Below are 19,879 nucleotides of genomic sequence, written 5' to 3'. Positions count from 1 at the left end.
ATAATAATCAGGCGATCTAGAAAAAAAATACACAATGAGATTTCTTATTATTTATCTTTAGGTAATTCATCCACTTTTCTCTCCTTGACATACTACCTCTTGTCATAGTTAATAATTCTCTTTCTGTTCTTGCTGCCACCGTAAAACATGTATTATCCGCAAACAGCAATAAAGTTTGATTAGGGTTCCGTTGTCTTTGGGCCCTTTCAGAATCAATATGAAGCCCACCAAGTGCTAAATATAGCTCATTTACATACATTACAAACAATAGTGGTTAATTATTGTGGTTAATAATAACAATTATTATTATTATTATTAGGAGGGGTGGTCCCACTATCAGTGGGTTTAGGCTCATGCCTTCAAAGCCCATTGACTACACAGCAAAAACTATGCTCTGTTTATGGTTAGGGGAACCAATGATGGGTTTGGCCTCCGCGCCCTTACTATATATCGTGCCAGCTATCGGACTTCTCCCTCCCTTATTATGTCCTCCAGCTTAACAATAAAATTACGAAATATCTCAAGTCGACGTCTAATCCTAGACAATTATTGTTTTATCAGATGCTTTCTTGTTTCCACAGTGGCCATCTAGCATTTTTGGCATAATGGGGATTCGCTCCTCCCTGTTCGGAAAAGAGGTTTCTTGAAATTTCCAATTTCTGTTATGGCTTCTGTACCCATTCTTTTTTCGGACCTTTTCTGTTGTAGAAAATGTTTAGGTAGGGTAGGGCTGAATTTCGGGAGTAATTCCTTCGTTTCCTCACACATGCCAATTTTGTTCCGCTCTCTCATTTCTCCAAACCATCACTGCTGCCTTCCAGCAACTCTGAGAAATTGGGATGACAGGTTCTAGACCATAATATCTCAGTGATATCCCAGCCATCGCTGTATCATCAACCGTCTCATTACCCTTTATTCCAGAGTTACCCTTTATCCCAATTCATTACCCTGTATCCTATTCATTACTCTTTATCCCAATACCTTGGGACATCAGGGGGATTTGGTTTCCTCTGGCTGCTAAGCTATTCAGGGCTTTGTAGCTTTCCGATTGTCTATTTTACCAGCTCTTTACATTCTGAAGAGCCTTTAGGCATGTTTGATATTCAGTTAAGATACATATATCTTTTCCTGTACTTCCCATTTTCAACAGTCTTTCACTTGCCCGTTGTATTCCGAACATTTCAGCTTGAAAAACTGTAGCAAATTTTCCCAAGAGACAACTGATTACCTCCTTGTCCATGTGATATATTGCTACTCCTGTCCCTGATTTTCCCTCAAACCCCGAGCCATCAGCATAAATTATCATCGTGTTACTTTGGTGGAGCAGCTCTATCTCCTGCTCCACTTCCTTTCTGTCCTTCATTAAACTTTGAATTACCTCTTCGGTTTTATTGTTGGGATAATATGTTGGGATCTCGGCATCTGCGGCTCCTTGCACTGAAGGAATTAGCCACAGATGCCAACATGGTCTTTACTTTTTCCGTCTCGTATCTGCTGTCTTCTGGTCCATGGACCGTTTACCTGCAGTCTAACAGCACTTTTACTGTTTATTCCTAAGCACTTCTACTAGACAATTTTCTACAGATAGAAGTCCCACGATAAGCTCCGTGGATGCCGTAGCGGTTCCATGATATACTGATGTAATCATTAGGCATGCTAACATTTGAACCCTTATTAAGTGACTTATGTTGCTTGCAATTCGAGTTGAATTGACCCAAACCACTATTCAATATGATAGAATGGGTCTATTTACCGTCTTATATAAATAAATGATCTTATTGGAGGTCAAGCACCAGTTCTTTCCCACCATTCGCTGACATTGAATTAGGGAAGCAGTGGTTTTCGTGCCTTTTAAAGACAATGAGCATTCCAGCTCAGTTGGTGACTAATCATAGCCCCTAGGTATTTCACTTGATTTTTCAGGGATATTGGGAGATCATATATTTTGAGAACAAAGGGAGCTTACCATTTCCTCTTTCTTGTGATTACTACTACTTCACTGTTTTCAGGTACAATGCGCAGTTTATGATTATGTGACCATATTTGAATTTTGTCCATTATGTGCTGTTTCAATTCAAATAGCGTCCTTGGACATTTCCCTCTCAGTAAGGATAGTAGGTCATCCGCATATGCCTGGCTATATCCGGTAGTTTTTATTAACATGAATGCATATTTAATCTTAATGAAAATTGTGCTTGTTTTTTTCTGTTTTATGTTTTCATATTTGCCTCTCGAAAGTTTTTATACATCATATTCACAATTAATCAAGTAACCTGGATAGGCACGTAAGTAGTAGTTTTGTTTAGTCAGAGGGGATGAGCTTTAAAAGACAACAAAATAGGTTGATTCTTTGTAGTGCGAGGAAAAAAAATCGTAAACATCTTTCAATCAATGAATCAATATTTATTAATTCAAATTAAAAATATACAGAAACAACATTATGCCCCAACAGAGAGCAGAGCTCGTAAGGCTGGGGCAGCACAAATGCATAAAAAACACAAAGTCTCGTCATACTAATAATTCCAAAAGGAGAGAGAAAAAACTAAGATAAAAAAGTATACGCGAGAAAAAAAAAATACAAGGTAGGAGATCATAGAGGAGGCCACCCCAGCGCAAGAACACCACAGAAAAATACATACTAAAATCTATTATTAATCAATCCCGACATCCAAGCAAAGAATTATTTTTGAAATATGTTTTTTCAAAGAAAATCGACTTGTGAAACTTCGAGACATTTCTACTAAGTTAAGTTTATTTGCAATATGAGGGACCTGGTATCTGATTGAGACTCTAGCTCTTTCTGATTTAATTGGCAGAAGGCGATACTTCTTGGAGCGGATGCAGTGGGCAGGAGAAGTGGGAGTCCCAATTATACCCAAATCATGGAAATAATTTGCTGAGGATTGGATATCATAATACCACATTGCTGTATGCACGTCCTTCAGTTGTTTGAGATTAAGTATATTGAGAAAAATATATAAAATTTGGGTTTCTGACAGATTTTTTTTCAATAGCTTCAATTTCAATCAAGGGAAACATATCCACCTTTCTAACATAACAAATTTACAAAGGTAGTGTTTTATGTGTTCTACTGTATTTACTTATTCTCTAGCCCTTATATCTAGGGCTACATTTGGCATTTCACCCTGGGAAATATATTTTTCAAATATATTTTATATTTTTCAATACCTTACTCTTCACGCTAAAGGCTTTAGTGCTTTTAAAACAGCTTCTTGTTGTTCTAATCAAACGACTCTTGTCTTCCAGGATTCGTTTTTAATAAATTGTTATGTCAAACTTTAGGATAGGGAGCGAGGTATTGAGGAGGGGGCAAATAGTTGAGTTTGGTCAAATTCCGCCACTGTAATATTGTCCAATGGGAGTTAACCCCTGTAAACTTCCCTTTCCTGTGAAAACTCTCCCCATGAAAATTCACAATCAGCAGAAAACCCCTCCTGCTTAAAAATTTCTATATACTTCCCAATAACAAATACTTTACGTTAACAATGATCCATAGCTTACAGCCTATATATATAAAATCAGTATTTTGCTGATTTTAAGTATTTTATAATCAGTATTTTATATATATATATATATATAAATAAAATCAGTAAAATAAAATGAAAAACCCATTTTGGATCCAAAGTAAAATTATGTTTCTCGCAAGATATAGCATTAGATATCTCAGCAATGATTACGTATATTAGCGAGAAAAATTAGGGATTGATAAAACAAGAGATAATAAGATAAGATGCTAAGATAAGAGAAGATAAGAGATGCAGGTAAGAGAAGACACAGTGAATTTAAGGAATTAAAGTAAAAACCATTTTTAAGAGACTTTTAACATTTTAAAGGACCTTCTCCTTTCTCTGCTAACTTAGGTGTGAAAATGATGTCAACAAGTTAAAATGAATTTCAAGAAGAGCTAGGGATTTATCTATGATTTTTTTGGGTGGTTGGGAGGGGTGACAACAGTTTTTTTTCGGGGGGACATTTAAAAAGGTATCAAAAATTGGTTTATATTTGTTTTTGTTGCGTTTTTACGAGTCGAACAAACATTCCGGTGAGGGGGGGGGGTAAAACTCCTATCCCCTTGGATACAGCGCTTGGGAAGAGCATTAATCCAGCTAATACTTTACAAAAAAGAAGAAAATACTTTATATTGCTGAAAAGGGTTTTTTTAGCTTAAATTCTGCCAATAATGTACTGTATAATACTTTTTTTCATGCATAATTTAGCTAAGAAAATCCTTATAATATTTCCTATGATACTAGTAATGCGATTTTATGAACAATGTTCGATAAATTTCTACAATAATATAAAGAAAATTCACCAAACGTTAAAAATCCTTTTAAAGATTGATGGTGTTGTGCGACATCATGGGCAAAATTGACGTTCAATTATTTCTAAAATATATAATGTGATAATTTGAACATAACCAAGATTTTGGTAGGATACAAACGTATTTCTGTCATTTGTTTTATGATATGTCAAAATTTAGCTCCAGGAACTCCATTCAAGACTCCAGAAATTTATGTGTGTAAATGTGTTCCCTTTTCAAACAGTGTAAACTTCTTATGATTACGTCACGTACTATTCTTAATTACGGAGCTGAATCACCTACCATAATTTGGTCCTGCCATGTGACTAAAATCCAATTTTTTTTACTGCAAAAGTAAGACTCGCTGTCATCGTTTATTTAAACTAATAGTTAACAGATCCAACTAAAATTTACTGTTTCGTCTTTCCTGCTACCACCATTTTCATTCATCATGTAACAGGTTACGGAGACATTCCAACTTCTTAATTTCGTGCTTAGACCACTCGTTTGAAAGTATTGTTTGCTCAGTTTTTACTAGTATTACATTGTATGAAAAGCTGATGTTAATAGAGTGATTTCTTTATTTTTTAGTTGATGCACACTTATTACCCTATTTTCTGGCTAGGTTGGTAAACTGGATAAGATTACGACTAGTATAACTAGAGATAATTGAAATCTCAGTTTCAGTTTATACATATCTTGGCAAGGGGTATTCCTAGGCTTATCATATTGGAGTTTACAGCGGTTTCATATCTGTTTTATTAAACTCACGTACCCAAACCCTTAATCCAACATGAATGCCTTGCGTGGTAGTCAGAATAAGGTTTAACCTGAATCAAGCCGTGGTGTTAACTATAGGGACTAATTCCAATTCTAGAATTCGCCAGGTGGTTTTAGGCTACAAGTGTAGGCTTATAACGATGACCTATTGCTATTTTCTTCTGGATAGCTCCCAATCTTATTGTTACACTGGTATGTTTATCCAATACGGGAGCCAACGGTAAATTCTAGAGCCAAAACTTAGAAATCAAGTAACATTACTTTTTACTTCAAAAGTTTACACTCTCAGCGGTAATGCAACACCTACTGTCCAGCAGCGGTGACTGCGACCTGTACCACCACACCAACAAAGAGAAATTTACCAATTATACTATCTGAAACTAAAGGTTTGCATAATTGAAACCCAGTAAAACATACTCACTGAACTTACTATTGCCCTAATCTCTTTGTTATGATTATGCCCTGTACGGATGTCTATTTACGTCGTACAAAGTGCTCTGCTCATACTTGATGTTTCAAATTGACAAAAAGAGCAATTAAAGCTAGATAATTTTTCCCTTACCTGATATACCTACCTTTTCTTCATATCTATTTTAGCTATGTTATTTTCTTTGTGAACTTGTTATATTGTTTGTTCGTGATTCGCTATTCCAGATTAGAGTTACTTTTAAGATTAATATGGAATAAAAAATTGTAAAGTTAAAATTGAGTACTGTGTGTTATTTAAGTTTTTTAAACACCATATCTTTGAGCTGGATCCTTCAAATTAGAGCGGGGGGGGGTGATAAAAAGACATAAACTTGACTTAAATGTTTTCAAATGTATCTGAAAAAGTCTTATGCAAGCAATATAAATTGTTGAGTTGCAATCCCTCCACTATTGATGCTATTGGTTGCTCAATTTGTATCTGCCTAGGCTTACTTCAATTCTGATGCAGTTGTCAATGTAATGTCCCAACTAGGCAAAACAAATAACAAAAATTATATTATTTTTCCGTAATTTATATTTTTAATGTTGTTTTTTTACTTTTCTTTTGTATGTTTGCCTTCTGTTTTGTTGTTTTATGTGTTTCCTTGATTATGGTATATTATCTCTAAAATCAAATCTCTGATTCTGTAGGACTCTTGAGTTTGACATATTACTTAATGATACTGTAACAACTTTAAACTTATTTAGAATAATATAGACCGAAACCAGCGGTAAACCACCAATTATTTCTATGAAAATTCACTTAGAATAATTGTTTTAAAAAGCGAAGTATTGCTCTTGCCTAAATTTTGACTATATTTTTGAGATCAATGTGATGGTTTCTGTTCTTAACAAAAGTGTAAAGGAAATAAAACAACCCAGAACTGACGGAGAGCGAAACCAAAGCAGGTTTTCTATCAAAAGCTATCCGATCGAAAAAAATCTGATTAGGCTATTGGGTTGTTAGAAATGAAAAAGAAATTTCTTATCACGTTGACTCTGTAGTATACTAAGCAAAAAAAAAAAAAAAAATTGTTCCTTATTGTAATTAGATTATCCCTCTCTTAATAAACTACAATAGATAATTCAACATACTGCCTAGAACATTTAACAAGCTTAATGAAAATCTTATTTTGTTTTAGCTTTCGGTTTTGTCTCATTTTATCTTCTTGTTTCCTTTTCATCCATCCCAATAGAAAGGAAATATCATAATAGAAAGAATAGAAAGAGATATTTCTTCCCTGTTTCTCACCATATACTGATTTCTGAACCAATGGATGTAATTAACATGACTAGGTAAAGTTTACGTTTATTTATTTAATTACATTTGTTTACATTTATTTATATACTGCGTCAATTACTTGGTATAATTCGACACGAGAATAAGTGCTACAATGGTATAATACAATAAGTGTGAAGCTAAACTTTTATATTTCTAAAATAATTTTTTTTAAGGTTTCTTGCTTGCTTGGGGTCCCTATGCTATCATGTCCTCTTTGGTACTCGTTGGTGCAAAAGAATCATTGGCCATTGAAGCTACAATAGTGCCCTTGCTCATGGCAAAAACCTCAGTTCTATATGATCCTATATTATACGCTGCTTTCAATACTCAGGTATAGTTAATTTTGATTATTCAGACCTGCAGAAAATGCTGAAGCAATAGTAAACAAGAAATTAATTCTAATTTTATCAACATCATAGCTATCATGGAGTGACTTAACTGCTTTGTAACTCGATCATGAAACATTTTTTTTTTTCATTTTCTGCGAGGCAGTGTTGTCTGGTATAGTACGCTCGAGAGTTAAAAGTTTCATCCTAATAGCATGAAAATCACATAGCTCGACTTAGAAGAACTATTTTTTGGCTATTGTCACCGCACTGGATAGCTGCACTTCACTTTGTAACTTTTGTTTTGTTTCCGATCAGCGGTCTGTCGCTTGTTAACAGTGAGAGCTTTACTCTGCTATAGAAATTATGAAAACAGCTCTTCAGCGTTAGGAAAATTTATAGTAATTTTCAAGAAACAAATATACAAAACTTTTCCGCACTTGGTGGAACTAAGCAGCAAACTTGGCAATCCGAGATGTACACCAGGTGGCAGAAAGTAGGCAACCGCTCAATTTCGACCAACATTGCTTTTTTTTATGTACCAGGCATGGAATAGAATTCTTAGCAAGTACCTGTCTTGATTAGTCTAAATTATAATTAAAGCCAATTATCACTAAAGCTACATTATAACTGCTTAATCTATCAAGTCTCTTCCTTATTTATTAAATTCAAAAAATTTATCACCTGAGTTGTTCATAATTTTTAGCTTGTAGCCCCTATTGCTGGATAGTTGCTAAAAAAATTACTTTACTTTGTGTTTTGGCGCTTACTTTGTGGTGAGATAGTTCCGCAATATTATTTGTTAATTCCCAAAGCTTGTTATTTCAACATTTGTTCCGTGTTTGAATATGTCCATGTCCATGTCCAACATGTTTCCTCCTTGTATGATGTTTTTTATCTCTAACTTTTATTTATAGTACATAAATATACCATGAAACCTAAGGTACTTAACTATATTTCTTAACAAATTTTACTCACCGAATATAATATTTGAATTTTGGTTCGACTCTATTTTTAATAGTTCAGAATTTTTAGCTCCCCAGACTCCTTAATACAATTAACCAGGCTATCCCCCAAAACTTTGGTCGGTCCAATAATTTTCTTTTTTTACCTCTAATTTTAAGTTTTATAATACTTTAACATACTATGAAACCTAAGATACCTACCAATGCTTCTGGACAAAACTTGAATCATATAATATTAAACTCTTATTCTGTTCTGACTCTATTTTTAAGAGTTGAGCATACCTAGACATCAAAGATTTTGCTCCCTCCCATGATTTTTACCCTTAGTTTTACTCTTTATAATACTAAAATATACCATGAAACTTAAGATACAGGCCCAACCTTTCGTCCAAAATTTTATTCACTTAATATGAAATCCACTTTTTTCTTTTTGGTCGGTTTTCTTAACAATTAAAAGCGTTTTAGTCTTCCAAAAACCTCTTAAAACAGCTACGTAGACTATATACCATATACTAATACCACGCGACTGCGGGAAATTCTATGTAGGGAGAACCCACCAGAATTTCTAGAAATGCCTAAAACAACATAAAGATGATATCACCAAAGCTCTGAATTCTAATATTACTTCTGTTTCTTTAGATTCTGACTTAAGGAGCCATGTTTTTGAAAGTCCTAGGCACAAAATACTTTTTGAAGAATCCGCCATTATTAGCAATGATCTAGGCATAAAGTAAGTAGTTCGAGAAGCAATTGAAATCAGACCTAAGATTAATAATAATATTTCCTTAAATAGGGATTTTGGAGAATAATCACTAAATGCTCTATACACAAATTTAATTAAAAATGACTTTACGAAATATTATAAGAACCAATAGATATTAACACAGAACCTGTTACAAATAGACCTATGAGATCAGCAGCGAAAAAAACTAGGCTGGCATTAAAAACATATTTTTAAATCATTCTCATTCATTTCAATGAGTTGCCTCGTTTCATCATTATATATTTATCAGTCCTGGTTGAACTTCGCTGAGGTATGGATGCTGGGACTGTTTTGAAAAACTTTTCATTTTAGTTTTATTGATTTTATCCTCTTGTAAGTTGTTTCTTCTTATATATTTTTGTATTGCTGAGGACAGCTCTTGGACATAGGGCCGAAATATTCATTCTAATTGGTTTCCCACTGTCTTGAAAAATTCCCTGTTGTTTCTTCTTGTTTTTGGTGTTTTCGATGGAAAGGCAGTGTCGTCTTCGTCACTATATATATATATATAAATAAGTTGTTTGTTTGTCCGTTGACTGACGTCATGTTTGTCGACTGACGTTATTATAAGGATTGAGCATTATGCCGCCATGAAGTTGTTTGTCGACTGACGTCATGTTTGTCGACTGACGAAATTACAGACCGGGACACAAATGACGACTGGGACACTCAAAGAGAAATTACAGACTGGGACACCGGGACACAAATAACGACCGGTGTCCGGGACACAGGGAATATAAATGACGACCGGGACACATGGACACAACTACAACGGGGACGCCGGGGGGCACAGGGGGATATGTAAATGACGACCGGGACACAGGGAATGCTCGATTAGCAATCACCATCAACAAAGCTCAAGGGCAGTCATTATAATAATGAGGTATAGATCTGAATACGGATTGTTTTTGCCATGGACAATTATATATTGCATTTTCAAGAGTCGGTAAACCTGACAATCTATTTATATGCACAGAATATGGGACAGCGAAGAACGTCGTATCTTCGCAAGTTTTACAAACATGTATATAATATATATCTCTATCTATATTCAGAGGTGGGACACAGGGATGTAACTAATATGGTGCGAAAAAAGCTAAAAAAAGAAAAAACCTAAAAAGAAAAAACTAAAAAAAAGGAAAAAAATAAAAAAGGTAAAAAACTAAAAAGAAAAAAACACCGGGACACAAATGACGACCGGGGCACAGGGAATATAAATGACGACCGGGACACAAGGACACAACTACAACGGGGACGCCAGGGGGCACAGGGGGATATATAAATGTCGACGAGGACACAGGGAATGTTCGATTAGCAATCACCATCAACAAAGCTCAAGGGCAATCATTAGAATAAGGAGGTATAGATCTAAATATGGATTTTTCTTCCCATGGACAATTATATATTGCATTTTCAAGACTCTGTAAACCTGACAATCTATTTATATGCACAGACAATGGGACAGTGAAGAATGTTGTATATTCCCAAGGTTTACTTAGTTAAAAACATATATATATTTATCTATATTCGCAAGTGGGACACAGGGACACAACTACAATGGCGCGTAACGACTTATGCGCGCGGGGGGCTTGGGGAGGGCCCCACCAAATAGGTGTTGGGGTGGCACGAAGCGCCACCCCAACAGCTATATATATATATATATATATATATATATATATATATATATATATATATATATATATATATATATATATATATATATATATATATATATATATATATATATATATATATATATATATATATATATACATATATATATATATATATATATATATATATATATATATATATATATATATATATATATCACCTCATTACTTTAATCACCTATTATTAACCTTATCATTGTTAATGTTGAAACCCTAATACTAGTGAAAGTAATGACATTAACAACACCAACAGAGGGTAGCTTGAAGCACCCAAATTACAAAGCAGCTGTCTCCATGTCATCACGTCTTCCTTGATAATAAATAGCAAACACGAAAATACAAGGAAGAAACTCAACAAGCACCAACGAAACACACCATACACATTATCAAATATTATTCACTTTAGCCTATGGGGTATAAACTATTTTGATCCATCGTAATTTCTGAACTCTAGCATTTTTCACTTGTTACACTTCAAAAAATTTTAATCACAAGGCCTTCTCATTTTCAAGAAACTTACATTTTGTCAAAGTTTCCCATTTTTTTTCAAAATCTCATTGCTGTTAGACTTGATTTTCACAGAGCTTAAATTTCAAAAATCTTAACAAACTTAACATACTTAACTTTTAGTACGACTACTACTACTACTAATAGCTCATTGCAGCATCAAGCCGCCTGAGGCCAACACAGCTACGCACGCTCTTCCTTCAACCTCATTCATTCAAGGCCTCCCTCTTTACACCCTCCCAGGAAGTTCCCATTTCCTTTAAATCTTTATTTATGATATCCTCCCAGCCTAGACAAGGACAACCTGCTTTCCGTGTAGCCCTATACGGTTGGGCAAAAAGGACAACCTTCGGCAATCTGTCATCCTTCATCCGCAGAACGTGGCCTAGCAATCACAACCTTTCTTTCATTATAGCCCTAGAAAGTGGGATTGAACCACATTTTTCGTACAACCTACTGTTTGAAATACGGTCAGTCAGCCAGGTACCCAGAACAATCCGTTGGCAATTTCTCTGGAAAACATCTAGTAAATTTTCATTTGCTTTTCGGAGCACCCATGCTTCAGAGCCATATTTGACCACTGTCATCACTATAGCTTCCAATATTCTAATCTTGCCTTTGCAGACTTATCTTTCTATTCTTCCAAACTTTTTTTAACTATGAAAAAGCACCCTGAGCCATAGCTATTCTGCTTTTAACATCTTCACTGCTCCCACCATCTTTACTAATAATACTACCTAGGTAAATGAAGCTCCCAACCTGATCAATCTTTCCGTTACCCAATGTCACCTTTTCATCTTCACTTATTCCTAGCCTTAGTGACTTAGTCTTCTTAACATTAACTTTCAAGCCTATTTTAGCACCATGAACTCGCAAAATCTATAAGAACTCATTCATTTTGCTCACTTTCTATATTTATCAGTGCAATACCTTCAAAGCTTCAACAGTTTCACCTTATTTCAGAATTCCACAGTTCTGAGACTGAATTTTCAAGACTAGGCTGTAAACATCCTTCACGTTTCAAAAATCTAAAAAAAATTCACATGTCTCCTAATTGAACAGCTCAAAGCCTTCGAATTTAAAATTCATTGCAGAACAAACCAAAAATCTATGTGTTGAAAAGTGGATTTTCAAAAATTTACAACTCATACCCTTGGTATTTCAACTATTTTAGCATATTTCACATTTTTTTTCTAATTTGATAACTCAAAGCCTTCAAATTGGAGAATCATAAAACATTTCACACCTCTAACATTTTTTAATTTGATTTTTTGATAACACAAACCGTTCATACTTCCAAAAATTTCAACTTTTCTGAAAATTCTACAAGTCTTAGGTTGAATTTCACAGTTTGATAACTCAGATCCTTCAAATTTCAAAGAAAATTTCTCATTTTCAGATATCAAAGAATTTTAACTTTTATATTTTAACAACACAGTGCCTTCACCATTACATTTTTGCTCACTTAGTTATCATTTTCCCTTTTCTAGTTCGCTAAATTTTGATTTTTTTAATTTCTGGTTGCTCATATTTATTGTTTCAGTATTTTCATTTAATGTTGATTTTTAAATTTTGTTAATTTAATCTTCATTGTTCAATTTTCGTTCCCTTAACTTCTGTTTTTATTCACTTAACTTTAGTTTTTTCAATTTTGGTTCACTTAACTTTTACCTTTCAATTTTTGTCATTGAGGTTTAGAATGCATTGTTTTTTCTGGGCAATCCAAATCTTCATTTTTGTTCATTTGGTTTGAATCTTGTGACCTGTTCTTCGTGTAAATTTGTTTTTAGAACTTTCATATTTTTTACATGGCTTTTTCAATCCACTTTGGTTTTTTAAATTGTTATTCTCTTAAATTTTATTTTTTTTTTTATTTTTGTTCATGTAACTTCTTTTGTTCCCTTGCTAGGTAAATTTTTACCATTTCATTTTTGCCGCATAACTTTCATTCTGTCATAGCTTTTAACCTTCTTCTGTGGATTTTTACGAACTGAGAATTTTTTCTAATTCACTAGATTTCACACCTTTCATCTTTCTTCCAAATATTTGCTTGAGTGTTCCTGATTTATCTATTCCCTCTTTTAAATATTGATAATTTTCAAAAAAACTAGGCATTTTAAATAGAAACTCTTATGATCATAGTCCTTACTGATTTCTCTTAAAAGTTCTTTATTTTTTCCCTGTATTAAAACGTATTGTTTTTAAATTGATCAGTAATTTTATTCCATGAATACCGCAGTGTACATGCAGTTAAAGCTATTTCATAAACAAAATTTCGATCTGACGTGATCGGATTACTTGTGAAAGACTATTCGATTTCACTTTTATTACCACTAATAACGATCAAAACGACTTAATAGAAAAGTATTTTTCCTCATAAAATTCTCATTCTGAGATAGTTTTCTTAGCAATTTTATTGTTGAATAATAAATCGAGTAGCAAACTATACAATTTTCCAATTTATATCATTAGCCTTCATTTAAATCACAGTTCCTTTCTGAGGTTTATAACATTAAAGTTATCTTTAATAGCTTTTAACCTTCTTCTGTAGATTTTTACGAGCTGAGACTTTTTTCTAATTCACTAGACTTCACACATTTCATCTTCCCTCCAAATCTTTGATTAAGAGTTCCTGGCTTATCTATTGCATCTTTTAAATATTGATAATTTTCTAAATAAAAACTAGGCATTTTAAAATAAAATCCGTTAGGATCATAGTCCTTGATAATTTTTCTCAAATATTCTTTATCTATCCCAGAATCAGTATTAGCAAAGAAGTTTGTTTATTTGGGGGTACAAAAAGGGGCTCTACTTAAGTAATTTGACTGCTTGCTTGAAAACTTGGTACGTTGCTTAAACATTGATCCAGTCGTTAAAAGAGTCTTCTTAAATTAGTGCTATTTTCATGTGATTTATCAGTAATCATATTTCATTATTATCTTCTGCTTAAACGATTTGAGTAACCAGCTTTGCAGCAGTCACGAAATCCAGCTTCCTCTAAGGAACTTTATTTACCCATATTCATGTGTATTTCTCTACTTTTCACTATACTAGCTAATACATTATTCAACTTTATAGGATCCATTTATAAAATGATAGTTTTTATTGAATAACTTTCGAGGGTTCTATTTCGTAAAAACCACATATAATGAGTTCACCAGTTTTATCCGATAGTTCTTATCTTATAGGGGTTGTATGTTTTCTGCTGCTATTTAAAACACTTCAGTTGTGTAATTTGGTTGGTAACCTAATTCTATTCAAATCACTTCATTAAAAAAAAAATGCGACGGACAGAGCCGATTTTTATTTATTTTTTGTCATACACACACGAAAATCAGTCGACAAGTCAAAATTAAAATACACAAATTTATAATATATGAATTAAAAACAATAATCCGGATTAAAATGTCGACCCGGCATTAAAAACTTGATAAATGAGGGCACAAAAACTAAGCTCATAACGAACATGTGACACAGTCACAGGTTGAAGTTTCGGTACAGGCTCTGCAACGGTCCTGATTGGCCTTAATCGTGCCGGTTGATGTGGATCGGGAGGATATTTTGGTGTATGGGACTGTACAGGATTTTATTCCCAAGTGCGAGGTTTAAATGACAGGAGTGTCGGGTTGCACTTGTTTATGGATGGTTTTTGAACTTCGAAAGCAGGAAACAAATTATTTCATACTTTGATTTCATTTACTTTTTTAATCTTTTCTACGGTTTTTATTTTGATGGGTCGATGATAAGAATTGTTATAATTGTGAATGAAATGAGGTAATACATCTTTTCAACGCTTTGCGCTATTATGAGTAAAGACAACCATAAGTTCTTTTTTATTGTTCTATTAAACAGTTCAACAATTTGAGCTTTCAATTGACTTCCAGATGAGAACCAATGAATTTCATAACTCTTAAAATGTTTTTCATGACAAATTTTTTACCTTTATCTGTTTGTAATTTTCTTGGTTTTCTTTTTTAAATAAGCCCCTAAAAGCATTAATAATTTTTTTACCCGTTTTATCAAACAGTTCGTGGTAACGAACTGTAGTAAGGAGCGATCCGGCTCAATAGTAACCAAAACTCTAAAAAATTGAATTTTGATATCAATAGTTACATCAAAAGAATTGCATTTTAATGCTGATTTTAAATATATAAGTTTCATCAAGTTTAGTCTTACCCATCAAAAGTTACGAGCCTGAGAAAATTTGCCTTATTTAGGAAAATAGGGGGAAACATCCCCTAAAAGTTATAGGATCTTAACGAAAATGACACCATCAGATTCAGCGTATCAGAGAACCCTACTGTAGGAGTTTCAAGCTCCTATCTACAAAAATGTGGAATTTTGTATTTTTTGCCAGAAGACAAATCACGGGTGCGTGTTTATTTGTTTGTTTTTTTTTCCCAGGGGTCATCGTATCGACCAAGTGGTCCTAGAATGTCGCAAGAGGGCTCATTCTAACGGAAATGAAAAGTTTTAGTGCCCTTTTTAAGTGACCAAAAAAATTGGAGGGCATCTAGACCCCCTCCCACGCTCATTTTTTTCCCAAAGTCAACGGATTAAAATTGTGAGATAGCCATTTTGTTCAACATAGTTAAAAACCATAATAACAATTTCTTTGGGGATGTCTTACTCCCCCACAGTCCCTGGGGGAGGGGCTGCAAGTTACAAGCTTCGACCAGTGTTTACATACAATAATGGTTATTGGGAAGTGTACAGACGTTTTCAGGGTGATTTTTTTGGTTTTGGGGGTAGAGTTGACGGGAGAGGGCTATGTGGGAGGATCTTTCCTTGGAGAAATATGTCATGGGGGAAGAAAAATACAATGAAAAGGGCGCAGGGCGCAGGACGAATCTGTTCACGTTAGAAAAAAACGTCAAATTCAGAGCTTAACATACAATGCTGGGTGTTCGGAGCCTCTCTATTATGGAGTATAATTTGAAAATAAAAAAACTATACGAGCGATAAAACATATATACTACAACCATAACTCAACTAACGAAAGAACTGCTAAGAGATAACCCAACTATAAAGCGAAAACAGGTGAAAACTAACGGGAAAATAAACGAACTAAGAGGTGGAAGGGGCCCAGAGAAAAAATATAATCCTTTTCCAATTTTGAGCCTAACTTCCGCAAAGGAGTAATAATGACAGAAGCCCCGAAATAACGAATTATTTTCTTTTTTATATAAGACCGGGGTAAATGAAACAGAAACTTACAATAGCGGAAATATAATATACACAATTCAGCCAGACCTTGTCTTTTTTTTTAGGATATGTGAAATACCAGATAGGAAAAGTATTGAATGGTCGCAAAAACTAGTGTATAGCAATGCAAGCGCTTTTCGATAATTAAATAAAAAAAACAAGTTTTTTTTTAACTGCAAGTAAGGAGCGACAGTAAATCATAAAACGAACAGAAATTACTCCGTTTATGAAAGGGGCTTTTCCTCCTCAACACCCCGCTCTTTACGATAAAGTTTGACTTTTTCTCTTAACTCTACATTTTAAAACAGTAATAAACAGTAATAGAAACGTTAGTTAAAAACTAAAAGTTATAGTTGCCTTTTTATGTAACCGAAAAATTGGAGGGCAACTAGGCCTCCTTCCCCACCCCTTATTTCTCAAAATCGTCTGATCAAAACTAAGAGAAAGCAATTTAGCCAAAAAAGGAATTAATATGCAAATTTCATTTTAATAATCTGTTAATCTGATTCAATACAAAAAATTCAATAAGATTGGACAAGTCCTATGGTGGAGAACCAAAATTAAACATGCATTAATTCAAAAATGTTCAGAAATTAAATGAAAAAAACTAGTTTTTTTAACTGTAAGTAAGGAGCGACATTAAAACTTAAAACGAACAGAAATTATTCAGTATATGAAATGGGTTGTCCCCTCTTCAACGTCTCGCTCTTTACGCTAAAGTTTGACTCTTCGCCACAATTCTACTTTTTAAAACAATTAAAAGCTTTAGCGTAAAGAGCGAGACGTTGAAGAGGGGACAACCCATTTCATATACTGAATAATTTCTGTTCGTTTTAAGTTTTAATGTCGCTCCTTACTTACAGTTAAAAAACCTAGTTTTTTTCATTTAATCCTTTAAAGGAATACGCCAAGCATATTTAATAAAACAATCGATGATTGTAATAATATAATGAAAACTATTATTTTCACTTTTGTACTGCTGCATATCAAACAAAGCTGCTTACCACCGTTCATCGACGCTAGGAATTTAAACACGTCTTCTTTCAAATATTTGATAGGCTGGATGGTGTAAAGAGTAAATATTTTGATTTTTCAACACTTCTTTGATTTTAGTTTTTGATACGTTAAAACTATATTCTTTTAATTTTCTATTTATATCATAAGTTGCTGAAAAGTTTTGATAACAGAATTCTAAAAGTTTTTTTTCTGCTCTATTCTTGCCGGTACAAATGCTACTTTCTTTTTTCCAGGGTTTTTGTTCATAAACGATGTGATATTGATCTATCCTACCAACAACTACTTAAAAAGCATCCATGATTACTATTCTTATATCTCCTCGATAAATTTGGAAACAATAAATTTATTCCTCTTTAAAAAGTAAAAATAAACAGATATTTTAAGAAAAAAAAATTGCTGAACAGTAATAGAAAATGTTATTGCTGGTAAAAAGCTTGTTAAACTATTATGAAAACAAATTGAACACACTGAACAAGGAAAAAACAATAAATAAATATTTCTATATATTTATATCCTACCATCGTCTGATTCAAAATGGTGGCTGCTGCATGTACTGGTACATTTCCGGTATATGTACTGGAAATAAAATTGTTGATAAAATTACTGATTCTTCAAATGCTAAAAGTGAAGTTTAATATTACTGGGGACTTTCGGTCGAGATTTAAAATACACACAAAATTGTTGGATCCGGATTGGAAGTGGTTGTTCAAGATCCTAAGAAGTGTAGTAGACCTAAAAAATACAAGCAGAAGTGGTTAAAGCACCTAAACAGCGGGGAACATCCAAAAAGTCGTTGAAGCTGAAATTTCACGCTTCAATAAACCCTCACTTCCAAAAAAACTGGGAACGCAAGAAAGAATAAAAAATCACATGGTACCCCTGACCTGACCCTGACAGGTCGTATTTCTTATTTTTGCCGTTTTTTCTCGAAATAACTTACAAAGTAAAATAAAGAAAAAAGAATTCGATATCATCAGTTATGACTCCATGGGATCGCCTGGGAAGCATTGGACTTGTTATTTCAATGATCTCAAGTACTCATTTACAGAATTATAGGATTCTTTTGAAATCCAACCTTGAGATGAAACCATCAACCGCTAGAAGACTTCGAATAAGATCATTTTCAAATATAAATTGAAGAAAAATTAGAAAAGAGACAGCTTGTTTATCGTGGAAGTCGTAAATATTACGGAAATACTAGCAATGCTTTCCTAGTATCCAACTTTATATTAAGTGTTTCATATTTATCTGCTTTCACTATGTTGCCACTTGCTTCTTTAAGTTTTGGGACAGTTCTGACTGAAATATTTTAAAAATACCTAAGAATAGCAGAAAGAAAGGCTGAGAACTGCTTAAGCATTATATTTAGAATTGTTTGCTATGTGCAGATGGGGTAAATTAGCTAATGAACAAATAATTAAACGAGAAAATAAATTACGCAAAATATTACAGTTTTTTCCTCATGAAAAATATATGAAAGAAGTCAAATTAAATGGTTATAAATATTGCATAAATTATGTAAAGTTCAAGGCATAAATAAAACTCTTCTTACTTTCTGCCCTATATTTTCCAAAATCTTAGGAGCACAAACCGTCTTTTCCAAGAAGGCTAAGGCTATATACACCTATGGGTAACCAAATAACACGTCATTACTCAAAATGATTCTGACGCGTGTTTGGATTTACTCCGAAAAAATCTTTCTGAAAAAGGAAATTTATTAAGAAAACCAAAGATTATTAAACGAATAATCTTATTTTTAATTCAGAAAATTTGTATAATAAAATTATTTATCAACAAGGGGAGAAACTTTTAAACGAAATAAAAATGGAAAATAAATATAATCGAACGATTAGGAAAGAAGATTTAGACAATGGAATGAAATACAGGATAAAACAATGAAATGTGTTACAACTAAATATGGAAAGATTATTCATTGATTTTAAAAGAGAAATGTTGTTCTATTTGCACCTAAGTGTTTTCATTCTAAAGCAACTTATCTAGAAAGGACATTTAAAAAATAGGATAAAGGTACGAATTTAAAGCTTAAAGAAAGGAAAGGGAAAGATATTTTCAATTATTTGGATATTGACATCTAACTATCCACTAAGTATTAAATCGTATTAAATTATTACATTTTATTAGTAGTGTAGGAAGAATGGAATATAATTAAACTCTTGTTTCACAAGTCCAATAAGTTCTTGTTTCATATGATCTATTTTGGTTTTAAAGCTAAAGGTTGGAAATCGTAAAAATGTTGGAAATTTTCATTTAAAATGGTAATAATTAAATTGAAAAGGGCTTCAATTGACGAGTTTATCCAAGTAGGACCTAGAACCCATGTTTACATTGTGAAAAGTCCAAACCTGTTTTCCTTATGAGTGTAGGGATGAAAATGTTCAAACTGTGCAATATTTGATGTTAAAATGATGCAAAATGAACTGCAAATGATGTAAATTAAATGGATGAGATAGGAAAGGCAGAATCACCAATTACTATACTACTGAGTATCACTGTAAAATGTACCAGGCGAGTGGTGTATTGACGATGTTGGATACTGTCCATACAAATAAAG

At 33.3% G+C, this 19,879-nt stretch overlaps 1 protein-coding gene across 1 annotated transcript in view; it reads left to right on the top strand.

Moving 5' to 3' along the window:
• The window catches only part of LOC136028745 (pinopsin-like), a 97,632-nt gene that overhangs the window by 67,682 nt on the left and 10,071 nt on the right, over window positions 1-19,879 (top strand). Inside the window, exon 5 of the mRNA XM_065706629.1 lies at window positions 7,025-7,182. Coding sequence (XP_065562701.1) covers window positions 7,025-7,182 — 158 coding nt within the window. The remainder of the gene's footprint in view (window positions 1-7,024; window positions 7,183-19,879) is intronic.

Source organism: Artemia franciscana, chromosome 7, assembly GCF_032884065.1.
Source record: "Artemia franciscana chromosome 7, ASM3288406v1, whole genome shotgun sequence".
In the NCBI taxonomy this organism is placed as follows: domain Eukaryota; kingdom Metazoa; phylum Arthropoda; class Branchiopoda; order Anostraca; family Artemiidae; genus Artemia; species Artemia franciscana.
Note: the sequence above shows the minus strand (reverse complement) of the source record. Positions and strands in the feature narration are given on the sequence as shown.